At 44.4% G+C, this 22,933-nt stretch overlaps 2 protein-coding genes across 33 annotated transcripts in view; one reads left to right on the forward strand and one right to left on the reverse strand.

The window, feature by feature from the left end:
* Nucleotides 1-22,933, reverse strand: part of LOC4577453 (complexin) — a 176,648-nt gene that overhangs the window by 143,889 nt on the left and 9,826 nt on the right. The window lies entirely within an intron of this gene.
* On the forward strand, nt 8,133-13,250 carry LOC1270922 (nose resistant to fluoxetine protein 6). 5 transcript variants are annotated; one of them, XM_061652878.1, is made up of 6 exons: nt 8,133-8,280; nt 9,358-9,987; nt 10,210-10,355; nt 10,447-10,690; nt 10,866-11,539; nt 11,623-13,250. In XM_061652878.1, the coding sequence occupies exons 2-6, from the start codon at nt 9,873-9,875 to the stop codon at nt 12,550-12,552; spliced, it is 2,109 nt and encodes a 702-aa protein (XP_061508862.1). In that variant the 5' UTR covers nt 8,133-8,280; nt 9,358-9,872; the 3' UTR covers nt 12,553-13,250. The 5 variants fall into 5 exon arrangements, with proteins under 5 accessions (XP_061508862.1, XP_309648.6, XP_061508863.1 ...); XM_309648.6 differs by having other exon boundaries at nt 8,133-8,262; XM_061652879.1 differs by having other exon boundaries at nt 8,224-8,325.

A 22,933-nucleotide genomic window follows, 5' to 3' on the forward strand; every position in this document is an offset into this window, starting at 1 on the left:
AATCGTGAATGGGAAAGCAAACCAGCGGAAAGGGCCATAGGATTTTATGACAGCCACAAACTGTGAGCATATTTTTAATGCATAAACGTACCCCACCACCAACGAAAGAAGGGAAATGTAGCCTTACGCAATGATCTCTATGGCAACAAATACGTACGCATCCATAAACCGTTCCCTTCGTAACATGAACGCCACGATAAACTCTTCGCAAAGTGAAATATGTTGCAGTGTTTGAACATTACAACCAACAACGAACAGCAATTGAGGCCAGTTTTTCTTAAGAAAGGATGCCGGCAAAACACACTTCTCAACATACACGCACGATTAAAGCCCACATACAAAAGGTTAATATGCGTACCTTTAGAACTTTCTTGCAGCTAGTCGGCAATACTTCCTTCGCTCGCTGCACAGAACGGCCATCAAAAGACCAGCGCTCATAAATAATGGCGAATGTTTTACGGTCAGTGCCTGCAAATGAGAGCTCGTTAGCGAAAGGCGCTTCCACAATCGCAGTGGAAGCTGGTGTCGGGGAGAAAAACAAAAAGCTCACAATAATTGCACACGGAAAAACAGCTGCAAAAAGAATGAGCTCGGAGAGATTTCCCTTTTTGCGCTACCCCAGAGCTCGATGTTCAATTTCAAACTGAGCACATCCGGTTTGCTTTGAGCTCGGTTGCGGTGCTGTGTGCTGTCAGTAAACATATGCGCAAAAAAACTACATTTCCACACACTCTCTAGGGTGGTATTTTGAACAGGCTTTACACTACCAGGATCTTGGATGAACATTTCCCCCACACACCATACCACATGACCGAACAAACACATAGAGCGCGCAAAGCAAAACAATCCTACATTATTGCTCGGATTTTTCATCCCTCCCACACGTACCGTGTGCTTCAACAAATAATTACACAAATCAGTCCAACGCTATTGGGATAATGGCAAACGAAAACAATAATCATCAAACTCGTCCTAAATGCTCACCGGCCCGAAAAAGGGTTTTCCCTTCACTAGCACCCAGCCAGCCCGGTCGGCTGTCTGTTGATGTTCCCTCATTAGAAACGGCGAAAGGAAGGAAGTGGAGCAAAAGCACCACATACACTATTCGATGAGAAAATGCACCACACTTCACAGATGGCGATCGATGCCTATCCCTTTGTGCGCGATTTGTGACTGGGATTGGTGCTAGCTTAGTACGTAACCCGATCGACGACACCCGTGTGTAGGTAGTGTGTCGGAATGTTGCTTCAGTTTCGCTTCAAACCGTTTCACCAAGCGCACCCGCGGCCGTCCCGAACGCACCGAGTGACAAAAGGCCTAACCGCCTTGAACCGCTCATCCTTCTCTCATCCACACGAACTCGAACACACACACCGAGGTGGTGCTTTTCTTCCGGTCCAGTTACTTCTTCGGAAGTCCTTCAAGCGTGTATACCGGGGCGGCAAGGCGAGCAAGAAAATTGGATACTCGTTAATGGGTTCTTCGTGTTTTGTTTAGTGTCTTCTCGAGAGGATGGCTCAAGAGGTTTCCTTTATTTTTTGGACTAAACCTCCCGCTGGCTGGAAAGGTTCATCGTTTCGCTACCAACGGGGTGCCGGGATTAAATTGGGTGACGTATCTGCAGATATGTGTGCAGGAGAATGGGTCATCCACCGGTTTCACCTTCGTGCTCATTTGTTCTCGCAAAGCCGGCACCTATGCGGATGTAGAATGGGATCCACAAAACGCCTTCCGAAAAACAATCGCCACAGGATAGATCAACGGCGGAGCACGGTTTGAAGGTTAAATTGTTTTCACAAAGTTTTCCCGCTTTGTACATTCGCAAAGCGAGAGCAGAGCCCTGTGCCGTACATAATCTTACCCAACCTCCTGACCGGTGTGCAGCAAGATCTAAAGCTTCCGGACAGATGTGATAATCAGTCCGCTTACGCGCTGTAATCTGTTTACAAAACCCCACATAACCGGCCCACCGGAGCACAGGCAAAGCTCAGCCTAGTTTGTGCAACCGTTTGCTTCATGCTCCGATGGACACGTGCGAGTGTGTCGGGAAATAGGTATATTCCCGCTCCGTCAAGGGTGCACACATTCCCATTAAGCAAACAACTTCCGAGGGTTATTCCGAGAAAATCTCCACGTTTGTCGAGATGGCGAACAGCAAACAAAATAACACACCGCACTCGCGACACTAATACGACACTATGAACTGGTCAACCCTTTTGCTCTAGCCTTGCGTGACCTAGTGTCCCTGTAATTTAATTTCAAAAATAATTCACATACACACACCGTGCTGTGAAATCGTGTTGTTGTTTGTAGTATTTAGAGCGGATGTGTCAAACTTATTTGTTCGACGTGCCACTTTTCAACCCGAACAGTTTTTCACAGGTCACACTGTATAACTAGAATGACAACTTAAAAGGTGTTGCATGCCAAGTATCTTTAGATTAATTATATTTTGAATCAGCCAGGTTTGATAAGTAAAATCACAAATATTTTTAATAGTTTTCTTCTTCTAAAACCGTTGTTACAAGAACTTACAAAGTATTAAGTACTTTTATATATATATTTGTGGTAATATATGTAACACGATCACCAATATGTATCTTGTATGTGTATCTTGTACTCGCAACAAAGTGTTCATACTTCCAACATAACATAATGCAGTACAGACGCGACGCAAACAGAACGGTTTTGCGTTTTGTTTAATAAAACGATTTACACCTCGCCCGAACTATCAACCCATTGCTGCAAACAGGTTCTGGCCCTATACTACAATAATCGAATCGAGGCGGGTATTACCACATCTAACAACCACAAACATCAAACAAAATGTTGTTTGCGGGACGAGATTTCACCAGAAATATTCTTACCCTTGAAAATTGCCAACATCAACGGAAGCCATTATTTCGCAATCGACCGAAGCGAACTTGACCGTTCCACACACTGCCAGCTGATACTAGAGCAATTTGACACCGCATGGCGCAAACGATCAGTTGCCGTTTTGTAACTTTTTTGCTTATTTTCCTCCCAAAAAAAAACATATTCTGTGTTTAAAATGGCTAAAACGAATGGAACCACATTAGTCACAGCTTATTTTGCTACCTTAATTTAATATGCATTATTAAGCAGCACACTGTGTGCTGGTCGTTTCGGCCCACTTTGAATTTTTAATGAAACACTGCAATGCTTTTATTATTCTATTTTCACGTCGCTCTACCTTCCTGGCTGCACAAATCCAACAGATATAAATATCGTCAGTGTCATAAATGAGCCGAAGATAAAATATATGCCGCATACGCTTATTGATAATTTATTTAAAGTATCAAAACGTTGCTTCGAAGACACTTGCTAATGAACAGCAGGAAATCCTTCGCGCGGTTTACGTTACCTCTGACGTCAACCGAACGATAAACGTGTGGCTATTAAATAGTTTCAATTTATTACCAGCAAAGCTGAGGGGGCTGAGAAACGCACTAATGAAACAAGTAAAGTCATAGATGGCTTCCATTCTCACACTTTCCCAGGCCTTAAAGCTCACGAAGATTACCGACCGGGCACCTGGAATTGGTTCACAACCATGTGTTGATTTTGGTTGGCCCCCACAGTCTAAACACTTTTAGCACCGCTTATTAATCAAATTGAACGCACAACAAGCGACGTTCGTTTATGTGTGTTAATTTCGAAATGGTTCGGAACGCACCGGCGCTGAATACAACTAAATTGGCGGAAATTTCATTTCCCTTTTGATGGTCAGTGTTGCCCGCTGCTGTTCATTGCCCTTTTCCGCACCAACCGACGAAAACTCACACACACACCAGTCTAGTTCGAATTCCACCGGTCCGATGCGCCGCTTGCTGCTGGAGAGCGTTCGGATGGAAAATGAGTGAATTATGCTAAGATAACTAAGATGCTGAGATATGCTTATACATAACCGAGCGCTGCGTGATCAGATTACCTATCCCCTACACACGTTTTAAGGCATTTAGCATGGATGCATTATGAAAAGATTCTATGACAGTGTTTAAAAAAAATATATTTACCATTTAATTATATTAGTTTAATAGAAGATTGCAAATGTTTGGCTTTAAAATGAATAATCTCGCTTTTCAAAGGGTTGCAATAGGTTTCAAGCATAATAATGTTACTTTTTACGCAAAACGTGATGAAATGAGACGACGGCGCGAGCTGATTATGTTTTATTACGAAGATAAATGTTGAGTAAGAACGTTCAAAAATATGTTCGATTGCAACACCTTCTGAGTGTATCTTTCGTGCTTCTAAGCAAACCATTTATCGTGTGTGGGGACATAAACAACACCAACCAAAGAAAGCTCAATTTGTCAAACGGGCACGTGTTTAATTATGCTTCAATGCCAACGGCAAACAGCTCCCGCTGTGCATTAGCACTATCTATTAACATACATTTAGATCGATAAACTCTCGGCCGACCGATTGATTGTTGAGATTGAGTTTGACGACCTAATCCAATCGTTTCGTCTTTTCGCAGCCTCTTGCAATGTGTCTCTAAGCACGGACGCTTTGGGTGATTTTTATGATCGCCACGAGTCGCTCTCGCCTGCAACGTGTAGCGTCGCACATGCTTGCGGCAGTACACGCGGTTCAACCTTTCGTACAACGGCTATGAATACGTTAATAGCTATGGATGAACAACAACAAACCGGATGCAAAAGCAACAAGCTCTCTAAAAAAGGGTCACCCAAAACAACCGTATAATTATGGCGCATACGGAGCAGTTTTCAACAAAGCAGCTGTGCTAATGAAAACAAATAACGAAAGCTTTTAAAAGCCTTTAATCAATCTCCAGGACAATCATCACATACACTGGAATCAGAAGGGTACACAAGCTCAGTTCCGACTTTTCCAATGTAGGTCAATAAACTCAATGTTTCACGGTGCGGAAGTATACGCGATCGCTTAGTCTTCAAAATGGTCAAGGTTGAAAAACAAACCTATTTTTCTTTAGTCATCCGGAAGTACTAGCCATTCTAGACAAACATATTTTGCTCTAGAACGTGTATCGTTTAAACTTCAGTCCTAAGACATTCAACACATATTCATAGTTATCTGAAATATTACATGAGTTAGATGTATTCTGCTACAGGTCAAAAACAGACGCAGACGAACAGAATAATAGATTCATCTATAAAGCATAAATTAAAAACGGCCACTCACAGTGCCCTCCCCTATAACACTGACTCACTGTTGTTAATTGGAATAAATGGTACCATATAAATCAAAACACATCATCACGCGTGTGTCTGAAGCGCTGACACAGTTATAATGATGGCGAATAATTTCTCTACGGTAGTCTCTTCCCCATCGTTCGCTCATTTGAATGGAAGATCCGCTAACGTGCAGACGAAAACACCCACCGCATCTGATCAAACCAATCGGTTGGGAGTGTGAACGTGAGTGTGTTTTGCTCTCAAACGTAGATCCGTTTCGTCTAGCATCTAGTAAATTATTGTCCCTCATCAAAAAATCAAATCCATCTCGCACCTTGCGCTGCGTTTGCCTCTTTTGCTCTTGCGGTCCTCGCCACTCGTCTGTTCATCCGTCGAGGGTTTCACTTAATTGCCTATTTGATGAGGCCGAGACAAAACAAATTTTGTCCACTCTTGTTCGTGCTTAACCCCTCATATCCCTTCTTCAACACAACCGTCATATATTTTATTCCACTTAAATAGCGTCCCATGTCTCAAGAGTTACCAGCGCGCGCGCGCGACACGCCAATGCGCGGACTGAACTTGTTCGAACGCCTAACTGACACGCGCAGTCCTATGCTGTTTGATAAACGCTTTTCTACATTCACGTGATTTTGTTTACACCGTCTTCGCAAGCATGCAATTTAAACCGGCTACGCTACCTACCTAGGCTTTTAACACTTCTGACTTACAGAAAACGAAAGCAAATGGACAATGTGGTTTCCCACCAAAATTGGCTCAGTTGCTGTAATTTTTCTCATGCAGACTGAAAAACACAAAACACATGCGCGCCGGCACAGGTCGACAAGTTCGAGATGAGCAAACGCAGCCTTCATGCTCCCCCCCTTGCATTGACGTCACCCGGGTCAACAGTCGATGTAATACGTGTTTCCCGCTACGAACAAACATACTTTCCGCCCGCTCCGCAAGGCCGTCATCCATAAACAGGGTGCCCCAAAAGAAGAAACTACCACTGTGTGCTCTCGTTCATTACGGCAAGTTTAATTTGGCTAATAAATGGGCACGAATAACGCTGCTGATAGTAAACTTCCTTAAGATCGATCGATTGCTTCCTATTTCGAGTGGCTGCGATACTTCCACGTTCAAAACACCATCAACAATACACTTTTCTTCGGCATCGAATGCTTACAAAGAAAAAAAAAAACAATAAAAATAGACTACACTTGCGGCTGATAGAACATGTGCGCCAGCAGAGACAAGGTGAGCAACAGTGGCGGCATCGCTTGTAAGTTCATTTAAACAAGAGCTCAATAGATGGAAATTGCTTTAATCAATTTTAACCATGACTGGACAAAACGAACGGAGAATGCACGCACGCCAAAACATAACCATGATCATGCAGTTTCAGGATGTTGTTGTTGTCTCTCTTTGATTACCTGTTCTGTTTCCTGTCAGCCCAATAAACAAAGATCAAACGAGTATTGTAGACGGTTTGTTCGCTGAATGGTTTTGCAGAATGTACCAAATTTGTCGATTCAATCAGCGGTCATACATTTGCTCGCAATCAAAAGCGCGCATGGGCAATGAATCGTGATACTCCCACTTCACTACCGATTATTGCAAACTCATCGAAAGGAGGCTGGCTTCGTTTCATCTAAATGGCTTCATTTTATTTACTGCGGCTTAATGAATTTGATAAGCATAAATATCCATTTGACAATTAAATCTTTGCAAAGATCATCGAGTTTTATGAGGTGAGAGGAAATATTGTTTAGCTATCGTTGATGCCGAATGCATCATGGACACACACCTGAGTCCTTCAACTTCCAATAGCCGGCAGACCAAAATGGCATTCGAACATCACTGCGGTAATCGGTTTTATCTACATGTTTTTTTCTATCCGTTCAACCTAACACGTTCTTGCTTTTTCACAAAGGAAGGTTACCCCGTTTAGATTTTGCAGGTGAATAAATCATAAAAAAGTGATCATGCCGATCACAAGGGGACTGTGTTTTTGCTTACCTTACTACTATACCTTATTTTATCTTGTCCCACCCTACTCTCTTCGTACGATCGCGATACAAAGCCTCGCAAAACGCAATTTGCCGCGAATGAAAACACATTTTCGCAGACCAGTGCATTAATCGATAGTAAAGAAACGATAGTTCATTAAAGCATCATTAAATCTTTACTTCCTATACCGTTTCGACCATCGACAGTAGCCCATTATCTGAGCCCACCCAGTGGCCGATGCTGATGGTGGTGTATTTGGCAAACCACCTAAAAGGTACACATGGGTGAATAACGCATTGACCACTGCACACTTTTAACAACTACAATCAAAGAATCATCTCCACATTTGGCAGAGAAAGGTTAAATAAACGTCAAAAAAGGTACCTCATTACATCACTGGATGGATCGAGAGCCAGCATTCATTTTATTAGAAGCCGTTTTGCCTTGGCTCATATGGACAGGGGTGTGTTAAGTTTCTGTTTAAACAACAACATAACAACATGCTGTACCATTGGCACATAAAGGTTCATACGCGGCAAGCTTAAGGAACACACTTACCCCGCTGTCAATGATGCAAGTGATTGTACAGCGATCGTCCTCGATCCTCACCCTTGATGCGGTAATTGGGATTAGTGCTTTCTTCAATAGATGTATGACTTACTCATGGGTTCAGTAAAGTAACGCAAATAAAAAAAAACATCACCTTCCTTTTTACGCAGTCTCAACGGCGTGATGCGAGGAACATGAGATCGCATGGATGGACACGCACTAGCGAAAGACAAGGAAAGAACGATTCGCCGGTAACAATCGTCATGTACTGATCACCGGACTCTGCGCCATGCTTCATCGACACAACGCCCCATGAGCGACGCGCCACGCTAGACAGCACCCGAAACTGAGACGAAAGACTTCAACGGCCGAATCGGCGACGAACGCGCAGCGAGCGCGGCACGGCAACGGTGGTGTCGGTGGCGAAAACCCATTTTGCGTACCGTTCTGAGACTGATCAATGCAGTCGTCTCTGGTCGTTGATCGAGTGAACATCTACATACTTCCAGCTAGCGGCGTGAGTGAATTTTCACCGGTACTTAGGATAATGTTTGCATCCGTGTGTTCGGTGGAAATAATTGTAACCTGAAAACGGTGCGATCGTGCTTGTGTTTTCTACTTTTGACTTCATTTCGAACGTTAAAACTCTTTAAGTGCGAAGATTTTACCCCTCACTATACACCGCTACTACCATCATGCCAGAGCAAACCACAGTGCGAGAGAAGTGCAAATATTGATCGTTATCGTGTTAATGCGAAATACAATGTGTAATGCTTGTTTAATGTTCAGTGCCACCGGTGTTTCTGCTGTTGCTGGACAAATAAAAGCGCACGAGCCATTAACTTTCCTAAACAGTCATTCTTTGTTTACACATTAAACAAACTGCGGTGCGGTGCAATAAGCAAATATTAAGGAAGATGCATCTGTGATCGATCATGTGAACCAATATGTAGTTAATCTGCCCTACAGCGTCTAGTTTCGTGCGAAACTAAACTACAGCGTCTAGTTTCGTGCGAAGCTAACCTTCTGCTTCATGTCCTTACAAACACACGAATCGCAAACAATCTTACGAGGACTAGTTCGCTTTATGATTTAGGCTGATGCATTTTACATCTATTTGACACGCTTTACAGTTCGCGCGCCCCTGAAATCGTGAATCGACAACTCAATGCGAATCTTGACGCCAACTTTTTTCACCGGCAGATGCACATTGGTTTTAGATGAATGAAAAGGTTATTTTTTGCTACCTTCAAAAGGAAAAGCTATGTTATTTATGTTAAACTACTTTAGAAAATAGATTCACGTTCATCAATTTGAACATGAAATGAGCACTGGAAAGTACAGTTTCAAAACAAGTATTCACCATATTGAGGCCAGTGCGTTTATTTTCTATTAATGACTGACTCACTTCCAGTCTTCATACACCGAAAACGCTTCGGTTATTCGTTGCTTCGCCTTATCACAAAACCCAATGTGCGCGCGCAAGCACGCGCCCCAAAACGGTTTTATAATTTGCGTCACTCTCTCCTCGAGTTGTGAGTTGTATGTTTTGTGTGTACATGAAGGCTAATAATCTTTTTTTTTATCTTCTACCAATGTTTCGTCAATCTAGTAACGGCCTAGCTTTTACCCGATCGTTTGCGTACCGGCTCGTCGGTAGAGTGTGTTTGGCCACGGCCAATAGTGCGAACGATATCCGGCAGTGAATATGATGGCTGTCAGTGCTTGTAAAACACCGTAGCAGTAAAAATATGGCGAGCTTATGATAATTGCGCACGACAACCGCTTGCCAAATCGTGGAAGAAACAAAAAAAAACAGCTACATGAAGTAAAAACGCTTGTTGTGCATAGCCGTGAAGTGAGTGTAGTGCGGTGTGGTTGGTTTTAATTCCCCCGTATGCTGAGGTACATCCAAATCATAAGTTAAATGCTTGATTCGTATGAACAAGAGCCAATGTGTTGCAGCAATTCTGCAAGTATTTATGCTTTGCTGAAAGAAAAGATTACATATCAGAGTGACGGGCAACTTATTTAACGAGTTAAAGTGTGTGTTAAAGTGTTCTAATAGCAGCAGGTTTAGGTGGTTTTCATCAACTTGTGGAAAGCTGTACCATCTAAAATTGCACCATGTTCGCGAGCAATAAAATGGCTCACGGAGTGATTTTATTTGCACTTTACGGTTCGTTGCTGTTGACTACTAGCATGGCCGCAGCAGGGAACTCGTTCGCTGAAACATTCCAAAGTAAGTTTCATACACACCATGAGGTACTAAGTGTTAATGAGTATGGATGTGCTTGTGTGAAAAACTAAGTATATGCGTGTGTGTACATGTATGTGTTTGTGTATGCCCGAGTGTGTGTGTGTGTACAAGAAGATTTGCTCTTCTACATTATACGTTTTGCAGATAGAACATAGCAAACTGCCAAAGAATAAGCTCATTTCTCCTCATTCTATGCTGTTACAGTGGATGAGTACCTCAAGTTTCCCCCAGTGTTCGTGTACGACGATTTCGAAGATTGCCGCCGGTGGTATCGGGACGAGTACGTTTATTGCATCGTAAAAGCACCACTAGCACCGGACGACTCGTCTGCGCTGTGGAGAAATCTTAGCGTAAGTAGAGAAACGTCCTAAAATCTTACGAGCTGCATACCAAACCAGACCAGCTAACGGAAATTTTCCGACGGGTTGTGGGGTTTGTCAGTATTTTTCTAGCGATTATCATCACTACGACCATTCGGTGCTGGAGCGCGGAGTGTGTGTGCCAAAATGTCGTAATGCCATCACGCAAAATGCGACCGATAAAGGTTCGATCGATCGACTGTCGCGGGAAGAAATGATACACCGCTGCATAAGTGCTGAGATAACACCGCATTACAATCTGATCGTATCGTCACGGTTACGCATTGAGCACTGCTACTCTCGGGACACTGAGAACATCCCATATGGTATGAATTGTTTCAGACGGTTTATTACTGTGATGTGTATCAGCAATTAAGATAATTAAAATTAGTGGATTAGTACCAAATTTGTCCTACATTCAATTTATCATGAGACACATCGCAGAATGATGAACCAATTTACCATCATATTCATCGCTCCTCCTACATTTATCCCGCACAGATTGGCTGGATGTGTTGTTTTTCATGCTGGCGGCTGCAATTATCGCACTCGTGGTAGCCTCCACAGTGTACGATATGCACCAGCAGGCTAAACAAAAGTTTCCCGAAGATTACTTCACGCGCAGCTCCAAACAGGCCCATCAACGACTGCTCACAGCATTCTCCTTTCCGCGCAACATCCGTCGGTTGAAAGAACCGATGCACACGCAAACCCGTATCGATCTGGCATGTTTTGAAGCGTTCCGGTTCGCCCAGATGTTCCGTGTCATCTTTCTACACGTGTCCATCGCCCACCTGAAGATACCGCAGCGCAATCCCGAGTACCTTGAGCAGTTGCAGCACGGTGCCTCGCTACAAACGTTCATTGCTGAGTTTCAGAACTATGTGCAAACGTTCTTCACCATCGGCGGTATGCTGATGGCGATCAACTTCCTCGATCATGTGCGCAAAAATCCAACCTTCCGACTGTCTTACTTTGGAGAGCGACTGCTGAACCGTCTCTGCCGGCTGGTGCCCACGTACGCGTTCATGATTTTGCTAGAGGCATCAGTTATGAGGCACCTCATCGATGGTCCCTTTGGGCAGCAGTTTATTGGAGAATCGGCCAACAACTGCCAGGATAGATGGTGGATGAATCTGTTGTTCGTGAATAACTACATCGGCTGGGACAATCCGGTAGGTGTGCTAGTGAAGCAACGTATGTGATGGGCAGTAGAGATTAAACTTTTGTATGTTTTTTTTTCTTTCTCTCTCTCTAGTGTTTTATACCATCCTGGTATCTGGCAACAGATCTACAGTTGTACATCTTTGGTTTGGCGATCATGATGATTTTCTGGAAGTGGCCCTCTACCAGGCGGTACATCTTTGGAGCTGTATTTCTCTACAGCGTCGTCGTCCCTGCTGTGACCTACATGATGAACGACATTACACCCGTCATGACGGTGGATATGAAGGATACCGAGCAGTACATCCGCGGACAGCAATTCCAGAGCATACTTTACTTCCCGTTCCATCAAAACACCGGTATCTACTTCTTCGGTATTCTGGCCGGCATTGTGTACCATCACTATCGGGACCAGCGCAACGAGCTGTTCAAGGTGGCGGCATTCCGCCAGCTGGCTCAATTTGCCGGACTTCTTTACGTATTTTGCATGGCTACCGTATCGTGGGTCGTTTCCAACCTAAACTGGCTGCCCGCCATCTGTCTGGCAGCGTACGCAAGTGCATTCAAGCTGAGCTGGGGTCTGTTTAATACGATCATCTTGCTAGCATTGGCGCTGCTTCACCGGCACAATTGGATCAAGATGGCACTAAGCCATCCGATCTTTCGCGTGCTCGGCAAGCTAGGTTACAGCGTCTATCTGATCCACTTCACTGTGATTGTGCAGGTGTACGGTAGAGAAAAGGCACCCATCTACAGCAACGAGCTGATCGTTACCGGGTATACCGTTGAGGTGCTCTTCTTCAGCTACATTCTGGGGGCGTTTTTGTGCGTTTTGGTAGAGCTACCAACTGGTGCAGCGCTGAAGGAGCTGATCGAGCCACGAGCTCAGAAAGCGTCCATTAATCAAGTGCATACTGCTTCCGAACCAATCGGTTCTAATCAGATGGTACCGCCGTCTGCCGTGACCAATGGCACACCAGCCTCGGATGCAGCAGTTATGACGAGTGCGGAACAAAATCGATAAATCCTGGAATCTGGTGATACTGTGATAACATATAATAATTGTGGGTTAAGCTTTAGTATCAATCTGCAATGAATATCTCTATTGAGTGGAGCTTGTAAACTATACCTTTAACCAGTCTAAATTATATTCGCTTCAAAGCACATGCAACCAAAAACTATACCACACATTTTTATATTATTTCATCAATCATTTCCTGGAAACGTCGAATGGACCAGATATACAAAAACTACACCAAAGCGCACACGTACACCAACAACAACCAACCAATTAGCACAGATTTGGTACTTCCACAGTGCTCCTCACAGCAGTAATATTCTTCAGATTTATCCATTACCATACGTTTGAGACTGACCGACATCCGCTACCGGCCGCTTTCCGGTATAGGACGGCCCTCGTAAACCAAGCCCTCTGTACAAAAGCGAACAAACCTTACAGATAAGCCACGACGTCGCGGGTCGTTAAACAAAAGTATTCGTTAGCTTTAGTTCTGGTTTTATGACTTTTACTGTGCGTGTTATGTGCATATTTTCGTGTGCGTTTATTATTGCCGCTTCATGTTTTCTTCTTGAATCACATATGCAACGACATCGCTACTTTTGAAGGTTTTATACACTACCGGCTTAGATAAACGCATATTCGCACGCATTATTGTGGAATAAATGCATTAATGTGGAATAAACAACACGTTTCAAAACATATCGGATAAAAGTTGGTATTTACGTGAATTGATGACACAATACTCGCTGGATTCAGATGAAGACCGTCCGACAAACATCTAAATTGTTTTCATACTTTTCTCCTCCGAAACGGAAACTTCAGACTAACACCATAAATCTAAACAGCGCCATCAATGTCTCCAGCGTCGATGAACCGCATAGCCGTACAATTGAGCATTTGTAAACGATTTGCCACCAGCATTCCTTCCATAAATTCAACAATCGCACCAACCAAACAAGCCAATCAATCATACATATCCAACCCGGCGGGTGCGCACAGCGTGGTTCATTGATGTGTTAAATTTTATTGCTATTTTCACCCACGCTTAACGCGTGCGCATGTCAAACAGCACTTACTGAATAATCTGCGCAGACCTTCACGGACATGCTTCAGTAGCAACGCACTCTTCGCTTCAAATGCAATGACGCCAGCGTTTTGCGAACACGTGTAAACATTTGTTTAACATTTTTACGTCGCTACACTCTACTGTTCACGGCAATGTTCCGACGGTTCGAACCGGGCACACCGCAAATCACAGCTAAGCCGGTCAAACAAATCGAGGCCACTCTTGGCTATTAATTTCGCATGTGTTCATATTTGTCGCGTGCAGGATGTACACCGTGCACGCTTGCAGATATTATTAAGCAATGGTCTGGTCGAGTTGTTTGTCAGCCGACAAAGGCTTTAAATAGATTATATAGAGCTGAAAAACATCCGATTCAATGGCGACAAGAACTGAGGATGAGTTAGATCAAATATTTACTGAATATGTTGTACGGACTTTTTTTATTCACAGTACGATTTTATCGTTTTGATATGAAGAACCAGTACGGAAACGATAGTCTCGTCATGAGCAGAAGATGTAAATAAAACATTCATGAAAATAGAGTTATTCACCAATTGTTCAGTAATTTTAAAACATAAAAATGATTAATGCCGCGAGCAGTTTAACATCTTGTTCAATATGCCAGGCCAATGAGCAGGCAGCATTAAATCTTGCTCAAACGTCAATCAGCTCATAGCATAAGTGTTGTAAGGTCACGCGGACAAGCGCACCAGCACACCTAATGTCTTCATTATCAACGCTTCAAAAGGGGTCAAAAATTGCCCACCTCAAGCACGAAACCACTACAACCTCATTCTCTTCCCATCCTGCTCTCCCCCAAAAACATCAAAGACCACAGCACTAACGCTTTAAACTATTATAATTAATCCTGTCCGTCCGCATGTCGCTCGTTCGACACCACAGGCGCGTGGATGGATGGTGTGGCGAACGAGCGAAATAAAATCAGCACACCGTCTCTGCCCGCTGCGGGAGCGTAGGAGCTTGATTGCAAACGGTGTACGTGCCCTAATCTGTCGACTTTATTTTGAACGAGACCTGTCATGCCATGCAATTTACAATCGAAAGTGCTCAACGCCAAAAAAGGCAACCGCAGCTAATGTGAAAATAATCACTCATTCCACCGTCTCCGTCGTTGCAAGCACGGCGCTAGTTCCATTTGAAGGTTAGAATCACTTCCTGTCGTTGCTCTTTCAGTTCTTCAAATTGATCTGACTGCTATTCTGTTAAATTACAGACATTTTTGCTTCTTTTTACATCCAAATAACCAACCACAAAAGCCAACGAATTCTTTAAGCAAACGATCGGTCGAAAGATAACGAGTCAAAAAGCTTCACCTTCCTCAATGATGAAACAAATTAGGAACGAAACTGAAATCCGATTCAGTTATGGTGTATCATTAAGTAGGGGACTCGAGTTTGGCGACAACATCAGTACACGCTGTCCTAAATCAGTGACGTCAAACCACACGGCAATCTTCCTACCGAATGCACTGAACCATAAGCTAAAATTACACTTTCATAATTTCAGGTATAGAAATAGGAAGACTACTTTCATTGACGTCAGGAAACATACAGCGCATGATTGAATGGATATCTGATGTGTGTAATTCATTCATATCTTCGAATAATCGACTCGGCCGAGTCGGTATTACGATGGGGGATCCCCCAAAAATAGAAATATCCCAAAATTAATCATTACCTTTGCAAAGATGACATCGGTATCACACCCTGCTGCGGCGGCACTCAATTCGAACTGTTATCTGCACAAACGATGCTTACATGCAAATCACTCACTCAATTCACGTTTGTTAGCTAATTTATTCGCACACCATAGCGCTCGCCCAATCTGCCACCGACCTCAACTGATTGACACGACGACGAGCGATAGACGACTAGATAGGCGACACGGTTAAGACAGATAGCTCTCCGCGACAAGCGACACGGGTAGATACAGCAAAGCAGCCAGGAACAGTGATAGAAAAATTGAAGAAAAAAAAACTGAATTTTAAATTCACCCACAACACCGCAACCTTCAGCAAGTGCTTCCAGCGATTGCAAAAATTTCGACTCCGACTGGGTTGCTTGATAGGGAACCCATTAATCATTCCATCATCTCCCATAAATCTTTCCCTCTTGCAAAGCGAGTTTTTCGGTGCTCGACACCGTATCCTACCACTCGACACTTTACCCCACCGAAAGCATTAACTGTGCAGTCGGTGTGTTCTGTTCTTGTACGCCCCAGTCCGTTTTTGCAAAAGTTGTGCAAACTGAAGGGGCTAATAGTTCCCGGAAGATTACTGGCTACTTTTTGCTGTATGATGGAGCAATATAAGCGCTAGAAAGATTGAACGAAAGAGTGCAACAAAAAATAATCCCCCCTGTCTGTGTCTTGACTTGTAACCTAGAAAAAGGGGAAAATTGAAAACTTCCTTCGCATAAATCGATTATCATGTCGTTAATGTTGGGCAAGTTGGATAGAGCGCAAAAAATTGCTGCAATGGGAAAATGGGTCGTCGTCGTCGTTATTCTTCAAGCAAGGCTACGGTGATAGGCAAAAACAAACACTCATGAAATGTATGAAAAATAGTGGCCGAGATCAATTATACGCTACCGAACTCTCTTTGTTACCGAATGCCAATAACGTTTCATTCCTCCGCGGATTGCCACGAAGATTCGAATAAATGGAGCATAGCATGCAAATTATATCGCACATTGCATTCTTGATACACTCAAAGTAGTTTGATGATCATTCGCCTGTATTTCTTGGAATATAATTGAAAAGAAGCCGTTAAAAAGGATCTCGCGAAAAGCCACGTACAATTAAAAACATGACATTGATTTGTCGGGTACTAATCCGATGCCAATGTCTCTCAAAACATAATCGCCGTTAAAGAAAAAAACAGCGAGAAACCCCAGTTGACCACACTATTTGATGTGAAATATATTTCCAGGTAACAACCGCATTAATAGCCGTTTATAACTGATTTGATTTGTTACGGCGATTCACCAGCCCGCATCGATTTATTGCTTTCTTTTATAACATCTTAATATGCCATTCAGTTTCAACCAAAAACAAAGACTTCACTAACGCACTAATGAAAAATAACACTATTACGCTGCGGGAGAGAGAGAAGATCAGCTTTGCCGCGGAGAGCAAATTAAACTGGCTAACATTTTGCTAAGCTTTGTCACGCTAAATTATAACAACCGAAACAAAAAAACAGCCACCACACACAACGCTCTTGACCGTTAGCCGAGTTTCTCACGGTTTATGGGAGGCTATTTGTGCAAATGTTATGTTTTCGCTCCCTCTCCACGCCTAAACGCACTGGGCCAAAACGCAGCGCCAGCTAAGCGCAAAGATGACCGCACGATACACGGCTCAGCGAACGAAGTGCGCAAAACGTATGGACGAAAAAGTGCGCCTGCCGGTGCTAAAAGATTCACTTTTTTTTCGCACCACACAGCGTGACAACGAGCTGGACTGTACATGTGCGTATGTGCGTCGCCCGCCGCTCGTGCCTTCTTCACGCACGCACAGTGCCTTCCCTTCGCCCGCCCAAAGCTCGATTGATGAATTCAATGTCAAATAATTATTTCTATGATGATGTTCATTCTCCCCCTCGCTGATCTCATCTCGACCGCCCTCGAATGCCCTGGAGGGAAATTTTGGGGTCGCGTAACAGCTCCACGTGCGTCACCGCAATGTATGTTTGCGTAGAAACATGCAACGTACCCCAGGGGTAGGCGACACGCGAAGCATCATCAGCAGAACAAAAACAAACCATCGATTACGGGCACGAACTAGATGGGAACAGCAAAAGCAACAACAACAACACAAACCCTCAGCAAGCTTCCGCCAATGAAAAAGCCCAAATATTATTGCTCGTGTACAATCACACACACACATACACAAGCACACAAAATCATTACAGACCCGTGCGTGGTTGTCTACTTCATTAAGCTATCATGCGATCGATTCGACCGTTCTGCTTTCGGTAGGAATGCCATGATCTGCCCATTTTATATAAACACACACACGCCTCCTGGCAGTGACACCTTCTCTGTTGCTTGACCGACCCGAGGAGCGGTAGCGATCGTATCCCACCACCATTTGTGCCAAAAAAAAAAGCCGAGGTGCACGAACTACGATTGACACGTTTGATTGGCTGCCAAGGCTATCCATTAGGACACGTCGCTGAGGATCGCCTCCGGCCACTCACGGGAAGGCGTCTGGAAGGGAGATAAATGGCACCGCACCACACGCTACAATATTATCATCGATTTCACGGATCTCGCGGCGCGGCAGTGCTTGATAATATTGCCATTAGATTATCTCGTGTCCCACGCGCGTACGGAATTTTGTGTTTTCATCCTTGCGCAGTTTGCGTAAGGTGAGTGATGGCAACAGCCAATCCTTCCCTGGCACTGGCCGTCCTAGTCGGCAAAGCTTTTAACAGCCCACAGCTATGCGCAAACTAAAAATGATCCCAATTTCCACGCGCACATACGATTGGCAATGGCTGGATGACTTTGGAAGCGTTCTCCAACCGATCTGAAGAAAAAATGTCGAACACAACCTGTTCCCGCGGCGACGTGACGGCAGTGGCATAAAATCGATGTTATTTTATCACCTTCCCCGTTCGAACCGTCCTTCCCAACAAGTGCCGTGAAAAATGGCACCAGCTCTGCCCTGCTTCCCCTTGTTCCGGCAGCGAGCAAGTTGATTAGAGGCCTGCTCACCCCAAACTCGCATCCAGCTTTCATCCCCCTACAGGGCGCATTATGCAATCCACAAGCGAAGGAAGCGAAAAGTCTCCAACTTCCCCGCTAGCGATTGCCGCACACGCGCCAAAGGCTGTTGCCCGTAATAAAAATGACAATCACAAGATTTATTGGGTGATTTGGTGGGTGGTTGGCTGTGCGCGGCCAGAATTACCTGTCATTTGATGGTGATGGTATTGGTAGCGGGGGGGGATGGGATAATGGGAAAGAACGAGAGAGTCGAATCAAACATGGCCAAGTCACCGTGTTCGATGATCACTGTCCCATCTGTTCGGGAATCGATCGGAAATGAAGGACGATTTGGGATGTTTCACGGAGAACTTGCGCGGTACGGCATAACATGTGGATAACTCACCTGAAACGAAAGCAAGAAGCAAAGAAAAAGAGGTGCCATTAGATTAAGACGTAACATACACACGCTAGATAAGAGATTGATTGCTTTTAGAGGGGTTGCAGTTATTTACATAGATTATTAATGCGCCACTATAACGCTGTCCCCCCTACATCATTCAGAATCTATGTGACAGTCATCAATAATGTACGTTGGTAACTGTTCGTTCCATCAACAGAAAACTCCCCACACAGAGCCACATCGAACGAATGCTACGCGAGGTTGAACCTCATCAACCAGTGCTCGAAAAGAAATGGTAATTAGAACAATGTTCATTTTTTCGTCCTTTTTCCCCGAAAACTTAATGATGAAATTCCCACTTTTCCCACAACGCATCACCATCCGTATCAATTTACTAACTGGAGCACATTGTCCCTTCCGCACGACTACTGGCGCTACCCGCATACCAGCACGGGATGGATGCTACGGAACGGACCATTTGAGACTAATAAGATTACGGTGAATGATGCAGCAGATTCTTCCTCCACTCTCCGTCCTCGATAATGCACACCAGCACCAGCAGCGATAAAGATTAGTAGCATTCGCTCTGTTAATACCGTTCGCCATGATGGCTGGTGCACAGCCATTCGGAAGCGATGGGTTTCTTTTCTACGATTCGGGTGCTCATTTACGTACTTGCACAATAATGGTAGCAGTAGACTTTCTTCCCCATCGTCATCCTTTCGCTGCCCTGCCCAGCGTTCCATTAGTCAAAATCTTCTTCCGGTTGCAGATTTTGCTCGGTAAACTAACCATACCGCCGCCACTGTGTGTGCGGGGATTGATTACTCAACGCAAGGGAAAAAAACGAACGATACGTCGAATCGTTCGTGTTGCGGATTTGTGACTTTGTGGGAGGCGAGCCAACGTGCACTAATGATATTATACTTCTACAGCACTCAAGCGCAGCATGACGATGGTTGCTGGCCCGATCAGAATGCAGGGGCAAAAACTAAGCCCCTTCTCCCGTTAAGAAACCAGAAGAATTTGCGCTCAATCAGCTAGCGCTCTGTGTCTTGTCTGATATGACCTTAGCCGGACAGCTTCATCTCCGGTGGTACTATTTCGCTCCAAAGGAGAGCGTGGGAAGGGCGTAGTGCAGCCCGGCGTGGGGAAACGAAATGGACGGCAAACGGTAGCGATGACTAAGCATTCACGGAGAAGCAATTTTGTTTGCGTTTTCCCACTGTACGGATTCTTTCTTTTTACGCTATCTCTCTTGCTCTCTCTCTCTCTCTCTCTTGAACTGCCGCATCAAGGCTCTTGATGTTTACCGTAAGGAATGGAGGCAACTTTTGGCACGTTGATTGGATTTTGCACAGTTTCATTTTTTGGCTTAGCATCATCACCTTTACGTTACCAAATTCAATTCCCATGCTTAAATTGATCGCCCATTGCTCAACACAGGCAGGCTGGAATGAAGCCTTTAGCTTAATCTTTAATTAAGCGTAAGATTATCAAACTCGTACCCTCATCCCCTCATGCCGTGACGGCAGGACAAGACAAACAAAGCCAATAAATTGTGCCACGGATAGCTTCTTCGTGCAATCAAAACAACAGCATCAGCAACAACGCGATATTGTTACTCACAATTAGCGATGCTCCAAAGTAGTTTGTAAACACATCCTTCGTACCCTTCGTTTCAGTATTTTTCCTTGGCTGTGGAGCCCCGGGTTGAGGGACTTATCTTAATGATTCCCTTCCCGTCTAATGCCTTTATGCCGTGCCCGGAAGCAATAAATACCTTAACCGAAAATCAATAAACGATTGCAACTAACGATAATGGCTCACTTTGCACTCCCTTTTGCAGTCTAATCATATCTTCAACTCGAGCCCACTGCCACTTGTGCTCGGGCCAGTAAACAAAGTAAAGCAAGACCTGCAGGCAACACCCTCCCCATGCCGACTCCAATGTGCCTTTTTGGCGCGTGAATGAATGCTTCAAGCAGCAGCAAACGACCACTGATTTTTGCCGTGCTTCTGCTCATTATGGCCATCTATTTCGTTTCGAAGAAAAAGGTCCCGCTTGATTAGAGGACGAAAAAGGAGCATCCGTTGAAAATGGGGGATAGAGCTTTTTAACCTTTCACAAAACTCTTCCTTATAAGCGTAGAGTGTTATTTGCACCTTTGCCAGAAAACGGAAGAGCGATACGCCAAAGTTCCGTCCCACAACTCAAGGAGCAATCATAATTATCCTTCCTGTGTAAAAGAACGTTGAGGTAAATTCGTTGAAATGGTGTCGCATTACGCAAGGTGGTCAAGCCACCCCTTCCCATGGAGCGGCCTGCGGGGTTTAGCTGAAAGATTAACTTTCAACGAAACCTATCGTCGGCCGTTAATTGAAACGATACACAGTTTGCACGATTCAAACGAATGGCTTCGCAGTGTTTTCCGCGAAATGATGGTGGTCGATGTTGTGCGAAAACTGCTCTCCACTGTTGCAAACATTTAAGACGAGTTTACCTTTTCCACTCCATTAATTAAGTCTGGCATTAAGAATAAATACCAGCTAACGCGGCGTGTCTTTCGACCAAATATTGCATTTATTGGTATTGACATCCCAAACATCACTAGGGAAACCGGTTCCGCTACAACAACAAAAACTAGCTTTCATTAGATTATTTTATACATTTCTATCTTTAAACTCCACCCAAGGTAAATATGGTTTAACGGTGAGGATTTTCTCACTCTCTATAATCTGGATTAAAAACTCTACTTAAACCTAAACCGTCATATGGCGGTCGGCAAACACCGCCATGTCCGTAGCGCGTTGAATGCCCTTCAAATCCGTGTGAGGATCATGGTGGTGGTGTAAAATCGTGCCATTAGAATCCCGCAGGCAAGCATCAAACCTAATGACACTGACACACACTGCAGGACACTCAGTGCCCGAGCTCATTATTTCCAAGCATGCCGCATCAATGCCAATCCTGTGCAATTGCGTCCACAGCATTAGCAGAGGACAGCGACGGTGCGGGATTGATGCATTACGATCACTCCAGCCCCCCTATCCGTATGTGTGTGTGCTGACGCGTAAAAGTGTTTGTTTGCACGCGCGACACAGCACCATCCGTTGCTTTCGGTGCTGGTGCTGGAAGTATTATATGAGCTATTGTTTAGCGCAAACGCGCAACCTGTCCATCCGAGTGGCACATACTCGACGGCGTACGGATTTGCTGGCAGGCACCAACGCTAACACCTTCAGCGTAGGTACCACCGCAAGCCCGCGACGTTGGCGGTGAGATGAGTTTGCATACATTCCGGCGCTAACGCAAACGCGCGGGCTCACACACACACGCTATTGCCAAGAACAAATGGGACTCGTTTGTCGCACCAAATGCAAACTGACGCACGCCGGAAGCCCGTGGATGGATGTGGATATCATAGCACCACGAGGACGCTATTGTGTCGACGCGAACCTTGAATGAGGACTAATCATGTGACGGAATATGGCAGGGTGTGAAGTACGCGGAGATAGTTTTTGCAAAGTTATTTCATTGGATGCTGCAGGAGTTTGAAAACTATGTTAAATTGATGTCATCCTACAGTTCAGCCAGTGATATAAATTAGTCCCAATTTAAGAAACCAATAGAACGAATTCGATAACCATTTCACCTGCAACATATTGGTATACATTCTAAAAGTTCTTCCACCTCCCATGAGTAAAGCTAATTGAACTGAGACAGTATTACCCTTTTTTATGCGATCCTCGTGTCAATAACTTCTATGCAGTTTGACGTGGAATATAGATAACGATTTTCCCCCAACACCGCTAACCACACGCACACCCACATCGTTATCCGTGGAACACACTGCACAATAGCTGAAACTAGAGCTGAATATTTCATTCCGCTCCTTCTTCTCTGTCCGCTCTGTTCAGGCTGGACAACGCAAGAACCCTGCTGCCTTGCTACCAAGCTGGCCGCCACCTTCTTGCGCAAGGCAAAGTTTGTGGTGAATTATGTAATCCCAACGCCAGTACTTTACCAACTTTCCTAATCAATAGTCACCCCTTGTACGTGTCCAAGGTTGCCCAAGAACCATTACCCTGCAGGAGCGGCATCTAGAACGCCCAAAGACGAGGTAGATGGTGAATAGGAGTGACGAGAAATATTTGATGGGTTTTGATCAATTACTAGCA

The sequence above is a fragment of the Anopheles gambiae genome, chromosome 2 (assembly GCF_943734735.2).
Source record: "Anopheles gambiae chromosome 2, idAnoGambNW_F1_1, whole genome shotgun sequence".
In the NCBI taxonomy this organism is placed as follows: domain Eukaryota; kingdom Metazoa; phylum Arthropoda; class Insecta; order Diptera; family Culicidae; genus Anopheles; species Anopheles gambiae.